General features: G+C 45.3%; 1 protein-coding gene across 3 annotated transcripts in view; it reads right to left on the reverse strand.

The window, feature by feature from the left end:
* The window catches only part of sfmbt2 (Scm like with four mbt domains 2), a 99,951-nt gene extending 83,014 nt beyond the window's left edge, over positions 1 to 16,937 (reverse strand). For 2 of the 3 annotated variants that reach the window (XM_078419484.1, XM_078419486.1), the window contains exons 1-2: positions 16,799 to 16,937; positions 3,732 to 3,908 (exon numbers count right to left, since the gene is read on the reverse strand). In XM_078419484.1, coding sequence (XP_078275610.1) covers positions 3,732 to 3,807 — 76 coding nt within the window. In that variant the 5' untranslated portion in view covers positions 3,808 to 3,908; positions 16,799 to 16,937. The remainder of the gene's footprint in view (positions 1 to 3,731; positions 3,909 to 16,798) is intronic. The other variant, XM_078419485.1, reaches the window with a different exon arrangement.
* Positions 16,938 to 19,375: the final 2,438 nt, after the last annotated feature.

The following is a 19,375-nucleotide window of genomic DNA, read 5'->3' on the forward strand; positions in this document are numbered from 1 at the left end:
ATTTACAGTAACTACTTGTTGAAACAGACCATGGGGGGGGGAAGGGGGGGAGAGGGGCGGGGAAATGGTGTCCATTATTGCCGATTGTCCACTATAACAATGGAGCAACCACCCCATCCCCAGGCACTTTCCCCTGCAACCGCACGAGATGCAACACCTGTCCCTTTACCTCCCCCCTCAACTCCATCCAAGGACCCAAACAGTCTTTCCAGGTGGGACAGAGGTTCACCTGCACCTCCTCCAACCTCATCTATTGCATCCGCTGCTCCAGATGTCAACTTCTTTACATCGGCGAAACCAAACGCAGGCTCGGCGATCGCTTCACTCAACACCTGCGCTCGGTCCGCATTAACCAATCTGATCTCCCGGTGGCTGAGCACTTCAACTCCCCCTCCCACTCCCAGTCTGACCTTTCTGTCATGGGCCTCCTCCAGTGCCATAGTGAGGCCCACCGGAAATTGGAGGAACAGCACCTCATATTTCGCTTGGACAGCTTGCAGCCCAGCGGTATGAACATTGACTTCTCTTACTTTAGATAGCTCCTCTGTCCCTCTCTTCCCCTCCCCCTTCCCAGTTCTCCCTCTATCTTCCCGTCTCCACCTATATCCTTCCTTTGTCCCGCCCCCCTGACATCAGTCTGAAGAAGGGTCTCGACCCAAAACGTCGCCCATTCCTTCTCTCCCGAGATGCTGCCTGACCTGCTGAGTTACTCCAGCATTTTGTGAATAAATACGTCCGCTATAACAGAGTAAGGGATTTTGCCCCCATTGACATCACTAACTGAGAATCGTAGAGCCCCGAGATCTTGCACTAAACGTTATTCACGTTATTCCTTTATCGTGTATCTGTGCCCCAGGTCTCTGTCGCTACAACGCCACGCAAGGCCACCGAGCTGCCATGGCCACCCCTAAAGCAACGTAGAAACATAGTAAATAGGCCATTTGGCCCTTCGAGCCATCACCGCCATTCAATAGACAATAGGTGCAGGAGGAGGCCATTTGGCCCTTCGAGCCAGCACCGCCATTCAATGTGATCATGGCTGATCATTCTCAATCAGTACCCCGTTCCTGCATTCTCCCCATACCCCCTGACTCCGCTATCCTTAAGAGCTCTATCCAGCTCTCTCTTGAATGCATTCAGAGAATTGGCCTCCACTGCCTTCTGAGGCAGAGAATTCCACAGATTTACAACTCTCTGACTGAATTTTTTTTCCCTCATCTCAGTTCTAAATAGCCTACCCCTTATTCTTAAACTGTGGCCCCTTGTTCTGGACTCCCCCAACATTGTGAACATGTTTCCTGCCTCTAACGTGTCCAACCCCTTAATAATCTATGATCGTGGCTGATCATTCAGAATCAGTACCCCGTTCCTGCTTTCTCCCCGTATCCCTTGATTCCATTAGCCCCTAAGAGCCACATCTAACTCTCTCTTGAATACACTTCCATGCCCTTATCATGTATCTGAACACTGCAAATGGCTCGTCTGCAATCATGCATTGTACTGGCGACAATAAAACTAAACTCGAAACATTCAACATGCCAATACGAATTATACTTGGAAATGGCTGGGTCAATTTTCCAATGGGTGATTTCACCAGAACTGAGAGCAAATGCGATATCTGAAGATCAATCACTTTTATGTTCAGTTTGCTCACAAAAATAAACATAGAGCCAGTTGTAATTCCTACACTCCAGTACTTCAGTCGGAAGAACCGAGTGCAATGTTTGGGCATTGAATTACCCAAGATAAATAAAATGTAAACTTAGTGCTATAATTGATGGTTAAATAATGTAAATCATTTGCAAGCAGACTTTGTCATTTATCTAGATAAAAAGCTTTGAGGTGTTCAATTGGATACAGAGCTCTATCGTTTTGCTCAAGATGGCCTTCCTGTTTTTACTCTAAAAATAAACTTCTCAACCACCCTTTTTTTGCATATTTTATTGTTGTTTTGCTTCCCTGCATCGAGCCCTTTATGGTTCTGCTTTCTCTCCTCCTGATCTACTTTCCCCACTTGGCTAAATCAGCCGTGCAGAATGTAAAGGTACATGGAATCATAAGACCATAGGTGACAGGAGCAGAATTCGGACATTCGGCCCATCAAGTCCACTCCGCCATTCAATCATGGCTGATCTATCTCTCCCTCCTAACCCCATTCTCCTGCCTTCTCCCCATAACCCCATAATCAAGAATCTATCAATCTCTGCCTTAGCAATATCCACTGACTTGGCCTCCACAGCCGTCTGTGGCAATGAATTCCACAGATTCACCACCCTCTGACTAAAGGAATTCCTCCTCATCTCATAAAAGAACGACTTTTAATTCTGAGGCTGTGCCTTCTGGTCCTAGACTCTCCCACTAGTGGAAACATCCTCTCCACATCCACTCTATCCCAGGCCTTTCACTATTCTGTATGTTTCAATGAGGTCCCCCCTCATTCTTCTCAACTCCAGCGAGTACAGGCCCAGTGCCGACAAACGCTCATCATGTATTAATCCGCTCATTCCTGGGATCATTCTCGTAAACCTCCTCTGGACCCTCTCCAGAGCCAGCACATCCTTCCTCAGATACGGGGCCCAAAACTGCTCACGATACTCCAAATGCGGCTTGACCAGCGCCTCGTAGAGCCTCAGCATTACATCCCTGCTTTTGAAATCAAGCCCTCGCCAAATAAATGTCAAGGTACATAGTGCGAAGAACCTCATTGAAACTTACCGAACAGTGAAAGGCCCGGATAGAGTGGACGTGGAGAGGATGTTTCCACTAGTGGGAGAGTCTAGGACCAGAGGGCACAGCCTCAGAATCAAAGGATGTTCCTTTAGGAAGGAGATGAGGAGGAATTTCTTTAGCCAGAGGGTGGTGAATCTGTGGGATACTTTGCCACAGACAGCTGTGGAGGCCACAAGTCAGTGGATATTTTTAATGCAGAGATAGATAGATTCTTGATTAGTGCGTGCAGTCAGATAGCAATTGGTCTTGGCATCATGTTTGGCACGGACACTGCGGGCAGAAGGGCCTGTTCTTGCTATTTTCTAAAATGTTATAGTGGTTAAATGCAAGGCCTATTAGCTCATTGGTCTTCATCAGTCACAGTATTGAATGTAGAAGATGAGAGGTCATGTTATAGTTATAGCGACCCTGCATTCAGAGTATTGTGTTCAGTTCAGGGGACCATGTTATAGGAAAGATGTCGTCAAGCTGGAAAGGAATTTACGAGGATGTTGCCAGGACTCGAGGGCCTGAGCTATAGGGAGAGGTTGAGCAGGCTGGGACTCTATGCCATGGAGCGCAGAAGGATGAGGGGTGATCTTATAGAGGTGTATAAAATCACGAGAAGGATAGATCGGGTAGACACACAGAGTCTCTTGCCCAGAGTAGGGGAATCAAAAACCAGAGAACATAGGTTTAAAGTGAGGGGCGAAAGATTTAATAGGAATCTGAGGGGCAACCTTCTCACACAGAGGGTGGTGGGTGTATGGAACGAGCTGCCGGAGGTAGTTGAGGCAGCGACTATCGCAATTAAAAAAAAAGATTTAAACAGGTACATGGATAGGACAGGTTTGGAGGGATATGGGCCAAACGCGAGCGGGTTGGACTAGTGTAGATGGGGACATGTTGGTTGATGTGGGCAAGTTGGGCCGAAGGGCCTGTTTCTGCGCTGAATCGCCCTATGACCTTCTCAGTTAGGCATTTGGTTGGGTTTTTAATTAGCACCAGCACAGAGTTTGTACCTGAATCGTACTGTTGTCCATTTAAAGTGCCTGGACTTTGTGTCTTCTCCGAAAACAAAGTTGTTGCCTCTTGCATTCTTGAAATTAAGGACTATCCGTTTTCTAGTTCCAAGAGCAACAATGTCTAAGTGAAGCATTCAACCATCTCCGTTTTAGTTCATGTTGCTCAAGCAGCCACTGTAAAAGAAAAGGGAACGTCAGCACAACCAGAAACAAAATCACACTCATACGTCCTAAAGAGGTTGGCCAAAGGCAAACGGTCAATTTTAACCACCTTAACCAATCTTACTACATCACGAAATGCTGGAGTAACTCAGCGGGTCAGGCAGCATCTCTGGAGAGAAGGAATGAATGAACGTTTTGGGTCGAGACCCTTCTTCAGACAGAGTCAGGGGAGGGGAGGACACAGAGATATGGAAGGGTAAGGTGTGAAAACGAGAGATCAAAGGGGACGAAGCTCAAGGAGGATGTAGAATAGATCATTGTTAGTGACTTACACCCACTGAAGTTGCATTAAAGCCCCTAAACCTCATCTACCGGCGATCTTATAAAGCTTTCAATTGGAGGCCTATTATGAGGGATTATTTTTTTATTGTTTCTAAATCTCTGATTAACTCCACACACAATCTTTAGTGTTTAGTTTCGTTTTTTAGTTTAGTTTATTTTAGTTTAATTTAGCTTGGTTTAGATTAGTTTAATTTAATTTAGTTTACCTTAATTTAGCTGTTTCATTTTTTTGTATCATTTCATTTAATTTAGTTTAGTTTAGTTCAGAGATACAGTGTGGAAACAGGCCCTTCCAGCATTTTGTGATACCTTCAATTTGTACCAGCATCTTGCAGTTATTTTCCTAACCAATCTTACTGCATTTCTTTGGGAACAGTTCCATCCAAGACCGCAAGGAATTGCAGCGAATTGTGGACGCAGCCCAGCCCAAGCCTTTACACACCAACCAACCTTCCTTCCGTTGACTCCGTTTATACTGATAAGGAACTGCAGGTGCTGGTTTACACCGAAGATAGACACAAAATGCTGGTGACTCAGCAGGGCAGGCAGCATCTCTGGATGGAAGGAATGGGTGACGTTTCAGGTTGAGATCCTTCTTCAGACCAAAGCAGGGTCTCAACCCGAAATATCACCCATTCCTTCTATCCAGTGCAGTGGGTAGACCTTGTGTGAAGTTTCCACGTTCTCCCTGTGACCCCGTGGGCTTCCTCTGGGTGCTCCGGTTTCCCCCCCACATCCCAAAGACGTGCAGGCTTGTCGGATAATCGGCCCTCTGTAAAATTGACCCTATTGTGTACGGAGTGGATGCATAAGTGGGTCGACTTTGAACTATTACGAACGGATGATCGATGATTGGAGTGGATTCGATGGGCCAAAAGGCGTGTTTCCATCCTGTATTTTTCAATCAATCAATCAATGAAATCCACTACTGTACAATGGCAGCGCGGTGGCGCAGAGGTAGAGTCGCTGCCTCACGGCACCAGAGACCCGGGTTCCATCTGACTACGGATGCTGTCTGTATGATGATGAAATCTTGAGCAAAATAAACAGTGTATGAGCAACTCAGCAGGTCAGGCACTGAATGCTATTCACGTTATGTGCGCAGTTTTGGTCTCCAAATTTGAGGAAGGATATTTTTGCTATTGAGGGCGTGCAGCGTAGGTTCACTACGTTAATTCCCGGAATGGCGGGACTGTCCTACGTTGAAAGACTGGAGAAGGCAGGAACGGGGTACTGATTGAGAATGATCAGCCATGATCACATTGAATGGCGGTGCTGGCTCGAAGGGCCAAATGGCTTACTCCTGCACCTATTGTCTATTGTCTATTATTCCATTTATCATGTACCTGTCCACAATGGATGGCTCGATTGTAATCAAGTATTGTCTTTCCACTGACTGGTTAGCACACAACAAAAGCTTTACATTGTAATTTAGTTTAATTTAGAGAAACAGGCCCTTCAGCCCAACGTCCACACCGCCCAGCGATCCCCGCACATTAACACTATCCTACACGCACTCTGGACAATTTACATTTATACTCAAGCCAATTAACCTACAGACCTGTTCGGCCTTGGAGTGTGGGAGGAAACCGAAGATCTCAGAGAAAACCCACGCAGGTCACGGGGAGAACGTACAAACTCCGTACAGACAGCGCCCGTAGTCGGGATCGAACCCGGGTCTCTGGCGCTGTGAGGCAGCAACTCTACCGCCGTGCCATTGAGTCACCCGGGAGGCGGTGGAGGCAGATATGATAGTGGCGTTTAAGAGGCTTTTATATAGGCACATGTATAAGCAGGGACATGGAGCGACATGGACTATGCACTGGCAGGGGAGATCATGTTACTTTGGCATCATGCTTGCCCCAGACAATGTGGGCCAAAGGGCCTGTTCATGTGCTGTACTTTTCCATGTTCTATACAAATTCAAATCATTGAACTAAAAGCACACAGGTAATCAGACACTGTAAACTTGTACTGTAATTATTTCATCACCAACAATTGATGTTGTTCCTGGATTCACTAATAAAATTGAAACACTACTTGACTCAATACAAATCGAAAAGGTAACTTTCCAAGTAGATGATAATGTAATTTTAAAAATATATAATTAAGTGTCTTCGGCTTCCCTTATGTTTCCCTTTGAATCGTGCACAATAAACAGAGAAATCAAATGAGCTACTCTAGACTTGAAGCATTAAGGGGGGGCTGCAGTGATTCTTCATAAGATCATAAGTGACAGGAGCAGAATTAGGCCCATCAAGTCCACTCCGCCATTCAATCATGGCTGATCTATCTCTCCCTCCTAACCCCATTCTCCTGCCTTCTCCCCGTAACCCCTGACACCCGTACTAATCAAGAATCTATCTCTGCCTTAAAAATATCCACTGACTTGTGGGCTTCATAGCCTTCTGTGGCAATGAATTCCACAGATTCACCACCCTCTGACTAAAGAAATTCCTCCTCATCTCCTTCTTAAAGGAAATTCTTTAACTCTGAGGCTGTGCCCTCTATTATTCCTAGACTCTCCCACTAGTGGAAACATCCTCCCCATATCCACTCTATCCAGGCCTTTCACTATTCGGTAAGTTTCAATGAGGTCCCCCCTCATCCTTCTAAACTCCAGTGAGTACAGGCCCAGTGCCCACAAATGCTCATCATATGTTAACACACTCATTCCTGGGATCGTTCTCGTAAACCTCCTCAGGACCCTCTCCAGAGCCAGCACATCCTTCCTCAGATATGGGGCACAAAATTGCTCACAGTTACTCCAAATGTGCCTTATAGGACCTCAGCATTACATCCCTGTTTTTGTATTCTAGTCGATAGACAATAGACAATAAGCGCAGGAGTAGGCCATTCGGCCCTTCGAGCCAGCACCACCATTCAATGTGATTCTGGCTGATCATTCTCAATCAGTACCCCATTCCTGCCTTCTCCCCATACCCCCTGACTCCGTTATCCTTAAGAGCTCTATCTAGCTCTCTCTTGAATGCATTCAGAGAATTGGCCTCCACTGCCTTCTGAGGCAGAGAATTCCACAGAAGTCCTCTCGCAATAAGTGCTAAAATGCTAGAAATAAATTTTGATCTTCTACATTTTCCTTTTGACACACCAATCACCAATCAAACATTTCCCCCAATATAGAACTTCTGAGCTTTTGTCAAAGAACATTTCTCCAGAAGTCTGTGGTAATTTACTTAATTTCATGAATACTTGCAAATGTAATCTATCCCCGATTCAATAATGAACCAATTTGCACTGGACAAAACATTGATCATCCTTCAAACCATCTCACCCTTAAATAACCTCACGTCGTTCTGAAAAATGTCCCCATGACCAAGTTGTTATTTCCCATCTCTATTTCCTCAGAGATAAACTAAAAGCTTTAAGAGGAGAAATGTTCCCAATATTGGGGGAGTCCAGAACCAGGGGGCACACAGTTTAAGAATAAGAGGTAGGCCATTTAGGACTGAGATGAGGAAAAACTTTTTCACCCAGAGAGTTGTGAATCTGTGGAATTCTCTACCACAGAAGGCAGTGGAGGCCAATTCACTAGATATATTCATGAGAGAGTTAGATTTAGCTCTTAGGCTAACGGAATCTAGGCATATGTTGCTATAAGATCCCCTCTCATCTTTCTAAATTCATGCACATTCTTTCATCATATGACAGTCCCGCCATCCCGGGAATTAACCTCATGAACCTACGCTGCACTCCCTCGATAGCAAGAGGGACTAGTGTAGATGGGGCATGTTGGTCGGCGTGGGCAAGCTGGGCTGAGGGCATCTACAGCACACGATGCCTCAGAAAAGCCACCAGCATCCACAAAGACTCCTCACACCCCTGCAACAGTCTGTTCGAACTTCTACCATCGGGCAGACGCTACAAGGCCTTCTACGCCCACACCTCCAGACTCAGAAACAGCTTCATCCCCAGGGCCAGAGCTGCTATGAACCGGTCCTGCTGAGCCGGATGGTCACATCGCACAGCGAACCGGCACAGATTTACTTGAAATTTATTCTGTTTTAAAACTGTTATAATTTTGTTTCATTGGGTTGTCTAAATTTATACTGACTAGCTAATTGTTTTATTGCATCGTATGGGAGGCGCATTCCCAATCTCGTTGTACCCCTGTACAATGACAATAAAGATATATTGCATTGTATGGGTCTATGGTTATGTCTCCTCTGTTGTCCCCCGTGCCCAATATCCTTCCCTTTCCACATGTTGCCGGCAACCCAGCATTTTTATGCTTCCAAGATTCCAGCATCTGCAGTCTCTTGAGTCTCATCTTTCATTTATCTTTATAAAATACTAGCAAAGCAGGCCCGTTGGGCCCGTCCCCACACCCCCCATTCTCTCCTCCCCCAGCCCCACTCTTACTCTCCAAGTGTGCCCGTTGGGCCCGTCCTCCTGATCTGTGTATGTCAAGTGACCACTATAACTTTTTTATTTTTTATTTTCCTAATCAGATGTGCAGCACTTTGGTCAACGTGGCTTGTTTTTAAATGTGCTATACAAATAAAATTGATTTGACTTGACTTGACTTGACTTGCAATAACAAAGAAAACAACTTTAAAACAAGCAGTGATCTGGAAACTTTTTGAAACAATGTAGCCGTCACAAGCTGAAGGCTCAAGCTGAAGGCTAAATCTGCACCGCAGCGCCCCCCTGAAAAGGGGGGGGGGCAGCGCTTTAAAACCTCTGTAACTTAAAAAACACGCGACCAAAGCAAATGAAAATATCACGGCCGGTCGTTTGGGAGGTTGGCGATTAAGGCGGTGCGAAAACCGTCGCGCTACTGTTCACCGGTTTGCCGCAATCGCTGTTACGCGCGAACATATCAAATAATTCAGGCCAAACCCAAAAAAAATATATATACAAGATCTGAGTTTTAATAGTATACTAGAACAAGTGTGCCCGTTCAAAGCAGGCCCGTTGGGCCCGTCCCCACACCCCCCATTCTCTCCTCCCCCAGCCCCACTCTTACTCTCCAAGTGAAGTGTGCCCGTTCAAAGCGGGCCCGTTGGGCCCGTCCCCACACCCCCCATTCTCTCCTCCCCCAGCCCCACTCTTACTCTCCAAGTGTGCCCGTTGGGCCCGTCCTCCTGATCTGTGTATGTCAAGTGACCACTATAACCTTCTTTTTTTTTTTTTTTTCCTAATCAGATGTGCAGCACTTTGGTCAACATGGGTTGTTTTTAAATGTGCTATACAAATATAATTGACTTGACTTGACTTGCAATAACAAAACAATCAGTGCTTTTCTGGAAACTTTTCGAAACAATGTAGCCGTCACAAGCTGAAAACTAAATCCTTTTCTGGAAACTTTTCGAAACAATGTAGCCGTCACAAGCCACAAGCTGAAAACTAAATCTGCACCGCAGAGCCCCCCTGAAAAAGGGGGGGGGGCAGCGCTTTAAAACCTCTGTAACTTAAAAAACACGCGACCAAATTAAATGAAAATATCACGGCCGAGCGAGCGCGAGATTGGCGATTGAGGCGGTGCGAAAACCGTCGTGCTACGGTCCGTCGCGCTACGGTCCGCCGTCTTGCTGCAATCGCTGTTACGAATATATCAGGCCAAACCACAAAAAAAAATATACACAAGATCTGAGTTTTAGTATTATATAGATAGATAGATAGATAGATAGATAGATAGATAGATAGATAGATAGATAGATAGATAGATAGATAGATAGATAGATAGATAGATAGATAGATAGATAGATAGATAGATAGATAGATAGATAGATAGATAGATAGATAGATAGATATAAAGTGGTCGAAAAAAATTAAGTAGCATCCAGTTTAGAACTAACTTCCAATTTAAAAGACATTTGGACAGGAACATGGATAGGGAAGATTGAGGGACATCTAGGCCAAATGCAGGCAGGTGGGACTAGTGTAGATGGGGCACGTTGGTCGGCGTGGGCAAGTGGGGCCGAAGGGCCTGTTTCCACGCTGTATTATTGCTATTAATACTTCAGATCGATGTTCCGAATCCCGTAAATGAGGTTGACTGCCAAGATACAAATACTTCCATTTCAAAGAGGAGGATTTGTATACACTGGAATTTAGAAGGATCAGAGGGGATCTTATTGAAACATATAAGGGGTTGGACACGTTAGAGGCAGGAAACGTGTTCCCAATGTTGGGGGAGTCCAGAATCAGGGGCCACAGTTTAAGAATAAGGGGTAGGCCATTTAGACGGAGATGCGGAAAAACCTTTTCAGTCAGAGAGTTGTAAATCTGTGGAATTCACTGCCTCAGAAGGCAGTGGAGGCCAATTCTCTGAATGCTTTCAAGAGAGAGCTAGATAGAGCTCTTAAGGATTGTGGAGTCAGGGGGTATGGGGAGAAGGCCGGAACAGGGTACTGATTGTGGATGATCAGCCATGATCACATTGAATGGCGGTGCTGGCTCGAAGGGCCGAATGGCCTCCTCCTGCACCTATTGTCTATTGTCTATTGAAATCACAAATCTTCTATTAATGAGATATGCTGTACATCAATCCTTTGAAAGTTGCTGTCAAAAATGTCCAGGTTCAGGACCAGCTGCCTCCCAACAACCATCAGGTTCTTGAACACCACAAACACCAACTAAGTTACGAAGTGCCTTGATTACACGAGGGAATTTGGACTTTGTTTTTTGTTATTGCACTGCATTGTACTGTAATGGGAAGACTGGGCTTGTATTCACTGGAGTTTAGAAGGATGAGAGGGGACCTTATAGACACGTCTAAAACTATAAAAGGACTGGACAGGCTAGATGCAGGAAAAATGTTGGGGGAGTCCAGAACCAGGGGCCATACAGTCTATGAATATAGGGGAGGCCATTTAAAACTGAGATGAGGAAAAAACTTTTTCATCCAGTGAGTTGTGAATTTGTGGAATTCTCCGCCACAAAAGGCAGTGGAGGCCAATTCACTGGATGAATTTAAAAGAGAGTTAGATAGAGCTCTAGGGGCTAGCGGAATCAAGGGATATGGGGAGAAGGCAGGCACGGGTTACTGATTGTGGATGATCAGCCATGATCACAATGAATGGCGGTGCTGTTTCTATGTTTCTATGTATTTTTTTTCAAATTGAAGTGCTTTTTAAAAAAATGATATCTACTATGTTTACATGTCTAGATGTACTGCTGCAAGTGAGAATTTTGTCACATTTCGGGGCATAGGACAATAAAACATTGTTGACTCCCTCTTGTGATTGCCTTCCTAACCTACACATCTGATATCTGACGTGTAAAAACAAACAACTTTGAATTGCAGACCAAACGTGTACTTTTAACTGCAGATGCTGGTTTACAAACAAAAAAGACACAAAGTGCTGGAGTAACTTATTCGGCACTTTTGTGTCAACTTATTGATAACTTTTGCAAACTTTCAGGAATCACAGGACTGATTCCAACTAATTGGCAACAAAAGCTTTTCACTGTACCTCAGTGCAGGTGACAATAAACCGAACTGAAATTATCTATTATGATATATATACTATATTATTATAATATACCATATTTTTTCCACCCAGAGAGTTGCAAATCTGTGGAATCCTCTGCCACAGAAGGCAGTGGAGGCCAATTCACTGAAGAAGGGTCTCGACCCGAAATGTCACCCATTCCTTCTCTCCAGAGATGCTGCCTGTCCCGCTTTTTGTGTTTATCTTCGGTTTAAACCAGCATCTGCAGTTCCTTCTTACACGATTCACTGGATATTTTCAGGAGAGAGTTAGATTTAGCTCTTAGGGCTAACGGAATCAAGGGATATGGGGAGAAAGCAGGAACGGGGTACTGATTGTGGATGATCGGCCATGATCATATTGAATGGGCCGAACTGCCTACTTTACTCCAACACCTATTTTCTATGTTGCTGTATAATATATATAATAAACTAATAATAAAATATGATCTTGGGGCAGCTGATATTTGGGTTAATAGCTGCTTAAAGTAAAATTAACAGTCGGAAGAAGGGTCTCCATCCGAAACACCACCCATTCCTTCTCTCCAGAGATGCTGCCTGACTGCCTGAGTCACTCCAGCATTTTGTGTCTATCTCCCTGTCCATTCCCGTCCCCAGATGCTGCCTGACCCGCTGAGTTGCTCCAGGACTCTGCGCTTCGCTCAAGATTCCAGCACCTGCTGACTTTTGTGTGTCAACCATAAATCGTGCAGCAAAGGTGAGATTGCAACACTTGCGCTGGCACCGAGGGCGTGCTGGGCGTTCACGTGGATTTCAAAGCATTTGGGGGAGAGACAGAGAGAGACAGAGGAGAGAGAGAGAGAGAGAGAGAGAGAGAGAGAGAGAGTCGCGGGCGAGGCTACACTGTCCCAGTCTGGGCTCGTGGTGCACCAGACAACATTGAACCAAGAATGCAAAACGCTATTTAGGACCTTTGTGGACAATTACTGTCCTCAGCGTTTAAAGGAGAATTGCATTACAAAAGATGCACTTTGGCCAAAAGTGTAAACATATGCGAGATGTTCCTACACTTCAATTATAAACGTGACTCCTTAAAGCGACAATCGCGTTGGTGCAAAGATAGGACACAGAGTGCTGGAGTAACTCAGCGGGTCAGGCAGCATCTGTGGAGAACATGGATAGGTGACGTTTCACAGAGTGCTGGAGTAACTCAGCGGGTCAGGCAGCATCTGTGGAGAACATGGATAGGTGACGTTTCAGGTCGGAACCTTCTCCAGACTAATTGTGAATGGATTTATTCCAAAAGTACTGGAGCAACTTTCAGGTGTCGATGATTCCTGCGAACTTGATAACTGCCCACGTTGGATTCAACCCAAACCCACTTGTTTCAGATGCAGACACGATGAACTGCAGATACTGGAATCATGAGCAAAACACAAAGTGCTGGAGGAACACAGCGGGTCGGGCAGCATCTGTGGAGAGGAGTGGGTCTATAAAGAAGGGTCCCGACCCCGAGAGGTCCTGTGTGTGCAATTCTCCCCACAGATGCTGCCCGACCCGCTGAGTTCCTCCGCCACTTCTGCGTCTCGATCGAATTATTTGCAAACGCTCCTCGCTGCAAAAATACCAGGTTTACACAGGGGATCTTTGCAATGGGTCAGTGGGGACACAGCGACCAAACTAGAGTCTGAAGAAGGGTCCCGACCCAAAAGGCCACCTATCCAACCCCTCCCCAGTCTCTTCTGCCCGAGTTCCTCCAGCACTTTGTGCATTGACTGAGCGGCCTTGTCGCACCTGACAAACAACATGACCATCAAGGCAGCGATCCCTCTCTCCTGATTGTGCAGGGAAGGAACTGCAGGTGCCGCTTCAAACACCGAAGATAGGCACAAAGTGCTGGAGTAACTCAGCGGGACAGGCAGCATCTCCACCCACTGATTGTCGCAATCAGAACAACGACTTAATGCACAGTATTATTATACAGGCAGGCACAATGCACGGCATTTCAAAACGACAATGTCCCCATCTGCTAACCAATACAGAAAATATAGACACAAGGAACTGCAGGTGTTGCTTTACAAGAAAAAAAGACACAAAGTGCTGGAGTAACTCAGCGGGTCAGGCAGCATCTCTGGAGAACATGGATAGATCAGAACCCTTCTTCAGACTGATAATGACTTTATTGGCAAAACAAATGATTGATAAAACGTTTGCACATTTGTTTATATTTTTATTGTCCTTGGTATAAACCAGCATCTGCAGTTCCTTGTTATTGCAAAGGAACGGTGATCTTCGCAAATACCCCTGGCATCACTGTCTGAAGAAGTAAGTGTCTCAACCCACATCGTTGCTTGTCCACGTTCTCCAGAGATGCTGCCTGACCCGCTGAGTTACTCCAGCACTCTGTGAAACGTCACCTGTCCATGTTCTTCACAGATGCTGCCTGACCCGCTGAGTTACTCCAGCACTCTGTGTGTGTGTGTGTGTGTGTGTGTGTGTGTTTAAATTTTACAAAGAAACACTTACTAAACAGCTAAACTATTTATTCACAAAATGCTGGAGTAACTCAGCGGGTCAGGCAGCATCTCAGGAGAGAAGGAATGGGTGACGTTTCTTCAGACTGAAGAAGGGTCTCGACCCGAAACGTCACCCATTCCTTCTCTCCCGAGATGCTGCCTGACCTGCTGAGTTACTACAGCATTTTGTGAATAAATACCTTCAGTTTGTACCAGCATCTGTAGTTATTTTCCTACTCTTCTCCCTCTCAACCCCAAACTGCTCACAATGCTCCAAATGCAGTCTGACCAGTGCCTTATAAATCTTCAGCATTACATCCGTGTGATCCCCCCATTCCAGCATCTGCAGTTATTTCCTTACAAACAGTTCAACTAAATCAGCCAGAAACACGAAATAAGGGGCGCAGCGAATAAACTCGGGCGAGGGGAAACATTAGTGGTCGTCGGGCGACCCCCAAATGCACTCGTCATTTTGATTGTGGGGGTTTTTTTGTTGTTGTTTGCCTGATGCAAACATAATTCCTGAAATGTTGCTCAATGTTAAGATTGAGTGAGGCAACTCGCGGTCTTTAGGACCCAGATGGGTTGGGGGCGGTATGAGCCACACATCTTCCAGCTAGCAACATGCGCATGGCGTCAAACCACGAGGACTGTTTGCTGCGAAAAAAAAACCCAGCCCGCTTTTCATATTAGAAAAAGGGGGCAAGGGTGAAATCTTGATTTGCAATTGTGTGCCTTTTGGAGCGAAGATCATTAACAATTGCAGCGTGCAGTGGCAAATGCACACACACAACACACACACACACCACCCACCCTGTATCTGATTATCTGCAGATCCATCCTTGCCATGCGCGCCCTACAGAATATATCGGCATATTGATTTCCAACGCTAAAAAAATGCATCTCCCCCTGATGCTGTTTTCCCCCCTCACCCAAGGAAGCCCCCGCCTGCCAATCCCACCCTCAAATAGATTGAGAAACCATGCAAAACAAAAAAAATAACGTGGATTTCAATTGACCAGCTTTTCCCCCAAAAATCCGACATTCTCCATTATTTTTTTAATTTTAAATACATTTTTTCCCCCTCTCTAATGTGGAGAGACTAAAAAAAAATATTCTAAGTTGAGAGCAAAAATCCTTCCAAGATCTTACCTGAATTTTGGGCGATGATACGAATATAATGCTTCTGACACACACACACACACACACACACACACACACACACACACACACAATGATAATCAGGAAGTATTAAAAAAAAAAAAAGTCTGAAACTTCTCTGTTGAATATTCCCACTGCAGTATAAAAGTAGATGTTAAACTATTCAGCCTTATTTATATTTAAAAAAATCCCCATTGCAATCTCTCCGGTCGCTATTGTATTCTGCTACATAGATCAGACACAAGATGCAATCTAGAACGCCAACAAGTGGTCTAGATGGAAATAGACCGTAATTAGCAATGCAATACACGATATGATATGCATCATCATTAATCCCCTACATATATATATATATATAATAGGCTTGTCTGACTTTCCGATGCCAACTTCAGGGCGGATTTTTTTTTTCAGGGCAAATGGCACAACGTCAATATTTCCAAGGTATTTCATTTTGATTTCATTACAATCTCCTCCCTCCCTCCCTCCCTCCCCTTAAGCACAGAGACCCAGCTTGGTGCTCTGCCAAAATAGTTCTTCAGTCAAAGGGAAAAAGGTTTCGGGGGAGAAAAAACTTCACCGAAATACCGACGCTTGAAATTATCATCTAGTTCACTAAAAGATCCCTCCACGCACCCAACGTCGCTGGGCAAAAGTCGGACGTGAAAGCGGTTGCGTTTTTTCCCGTGAAAACAAAAAAGCCCACAGAATTTTTTCCCACTTTCAAAAAAAAAAAAAAAACACCTTTCCCCGCCATGTTGAAATGGGCAAGGTTGTTCCAATATTGATACAGGCAGTTACGTAACCTACAGAGAGAGAGAGAGAGAGAGAGAGGAAATACACTGCCAAAACCCACAGCTAGTACAAGACTTAATTTGCACAAGAAGAGAGAGAGAGAAAAATATATATTTCCCCGCAACATCAGAGATACAATTAAAACTATCGAGGCATGCCTGGTCACATTGGGGCTTGCAAAACCGAAAGCATGTCAGAAGCAAAGATTATCAGTCTTGATGAAGAAAAAATAATAATGGCATACACACACATATATATATATATATATATATATTTAAAATATTAGGGGGGAGGAACTACAATAAGTAAACGCATGCATTTCAGGAAATGACTGCATTTGAATAAGGTGGTGAATTTTTAAGCGTCTCTCTCTCTCTCTCTCTCTCTTTTTTTCATTCAGGTAAATAAACCCCGGTACAACTGAGCTAATAAATGTACTCCGAAGAAAAAGGGGGGGGGGTTGGGGAGAGACAACACTTCACGCAACTTGCTTTGAGCGTCATTTTTTTGTTTTAAAAACCCGGCTGTGTGTGTGTGTGTGTGTAGCGAGAGAAAAAAAAGATTACTCAGCGACATATAAACGCAGTGGAAATTGACACACACAGAGAGACTTGTGCACAAGTCGTAAGGCCGAGGGGACAACTAAAAAGGAAATCAAACCCCCAACTTACCGGCGTTCAAGTTATAAGTGCAACCACACACACACACACGCACCGAAATCTTTCTCGTTTACATGGCCCAGTTTTAGCTGCTGATTTTTTTTTTTTTAAAGGAAAAAAAAAGCCAAACCTCCTTCCAATATGGCATCCTCTCCCCGCGCATGCGTTCCCAATTATCTTGTTGCCAACTCCTTTTGACCTTTTGCAGCAGTTACCAAAAAAATGTTTTTTCCTCCTTCTTAACAAGACTTACCCCCTTGGCCAATAACGCGTGCATTTTCCTTCGCTGTTTACCCACGCCCAACTTTCCCCCTTTTCCCTTCCCCTGCAGAAGGACGAGCAAGATACAATCAACACCACAATGTCCTTTTATATATATATATATATGTATATATTTTCTTGGTGTCTGATTTGACATCATTATCCGAGGCCATTATATATATATATATATATATATATATATCCCCCACCCACCCCAAAAATCGTTTCAACTGCAATGTTTCGCTGAGAGATTTTGTGTGTGTGTGTGTGTGAGAGAGAGAGAGAGGGGGGAGGGAAACAAAAACCCAGCCTAAAGTTGCAGTGGCGGCGATAAAAAGAGCGAAGATGCATTCTCATAAACCCCCCTGAACTACTGCCTGGCGAATTAGTTGCACTTAGAAAGCAAATCGTGCCGTTTGAAGTCGTCGATTGGCGAAACTGACACATTGTGGAGGAACTTGAAGCTGGATTTTTCAGTGCAGATGTGAAAATTTTGCAATACGTGTATATATATTAATATATATATATATATATATATATTTCCCCCCTTTTATTTCGCCGGTTATTACACTGAAATGTGCAAAGGACGTTTCAGATGTGCCTGCGTTTTTCCTCCCCTTGCAATGTGTGTCGTGTTTTGGGGCCGTATTTTTTCTGCAATTTATCTCCACTCCAGAACACAATGAATTTGGGTGTTGGAAATGGCGTTTTTTTCTCTTTGTAGTATTTCTCTCTTTCTCTCTCTGTCTCTCTCTCTCTCTCTCTCTGTGCTTCCTTCAACGCTACTGCGCATTCATACGACCGACACGGCCGCCAAACCTCACCCACCCACCCACCCACCAAGTTTCACAATGAAGGTTAACTGCTGACTGTCGAAATCTTGCCGCTCCTTCCTCGCCTCCATCCCTCGACCAAACTGCATTCTGTTGGCCGAAGATCAATCCATTTCCCCCCATCCCACCCCCCTTGCATTTTCCAAATGGGGGCTTCCCTTCAACGTCTAAGTTTCCCAATTGCACCTGTGAGCTTGTGTTGGGAGGAACTGCAGGTGCTAGTCGCCACTGAAGATGTACACAAAATGCTGGAGTAACTCAGCGGCGAGAGAAGGATTGTCACCTTACCCCCAAGCAAACAATGATCCATTCTACATTTTCCTTGATCCTCGGTCCCTTTGATCTGTCGTCTTCACACCTTATCCTTCCATATCTCTGGGTCTCTCCCTCTCCCCTGACTCTCAGTGTCTCGACCCGAAACGCCGCCCATTCCTTCTCTCCAGAGATGCTGCCTGACCTGCTGTTACTCCGGCATCTCGTGTCTACACGTGTGACGTTCTAGTTTGGGAGCTGATGGCTGACCTGTTGTGAATGTGCATCCGCGTCACGGTGTAATGGAAAAGTCATCTCTCATCCCATAAGGTCCACGTGGAACCTGCGAGGTTTTCAGCTAAGCTGGTCCAAGGTGCAATGAATGAATCGGTTCCTCAGTTCCATCACGCGTACTGACCTCCCCACCATGGAAGGTCCATCACACACTGACCTCCCCACCATGGAAGGTCCATCACACACTGACCTCCCCACCATCGAAGGGATCTACAGGAGTCGCTGCCTCATAAAGGCAGACAGCATCATCAGAGACCCACATCAACCTGGCCACACTCTCACTGACCCACACCACCCTGGCCACACTCTCACTGACCCACACCACCCTGGCCACACTCTCACTGACCCACACCACCCTGGCCACACTCTCACTGACCCACACCACCCTGGCCACACTCTCACTGACCCACACCACCCTGGCCACACTCTCACTGACCCACACCACCCTGGCCACACTCTCACTGACCCACCCCACCCTGGCCACACTCTCACTGACCCACACCACCCTGGCCACACTCTCACTGACCCACACCACCCTGGCCACACTCTCACTGACCCACACCACCCTGGCCACACACTCATCTCACCCCTTCCATCGGGAAGAAGGTACAGGAGCCTGAAAACCGTGACCTCCAGGTTCAGGAACAGCGTCTTCCCTTCGGCCATCAGGCTATTAAACACCACAACCTCAAATAAGCTCTGAACGTCAATAGACTTGGGGACATTGGTTTTAACTTTATACCATAATTGATCATTTATTTGTCTGGATTTTTTAACATATATATACAAGGGGTAGACTGAGACTGACCCCCCTCCACCCCACCCCAATCTTTGTAGATCCCCAATCCTTTCCACTGGTCACTTTAATTTCATGTTTCATGTATCTTGTGTGTTATGACCGTTGGCAGATCATTTTTCCTCCCGGGATAAATAAAGTTCTACCGTATCG

This window comes from Rhinoraja longicauda, chromosome 23, assembly GCF_053455715.1.
Source record: "Rhinoraja longicauda isolate Sanriku21f chromosome 23, sRhiLon1.1, whole genome shotgun sequence".
Taxonomy (NCBI): Eukaryota; Metazoa; Chordata; class Chondrichthyes; order Rajiformes; family Arhynchobatidae; genus Rhinoraja; species Rhinoraja longicauda.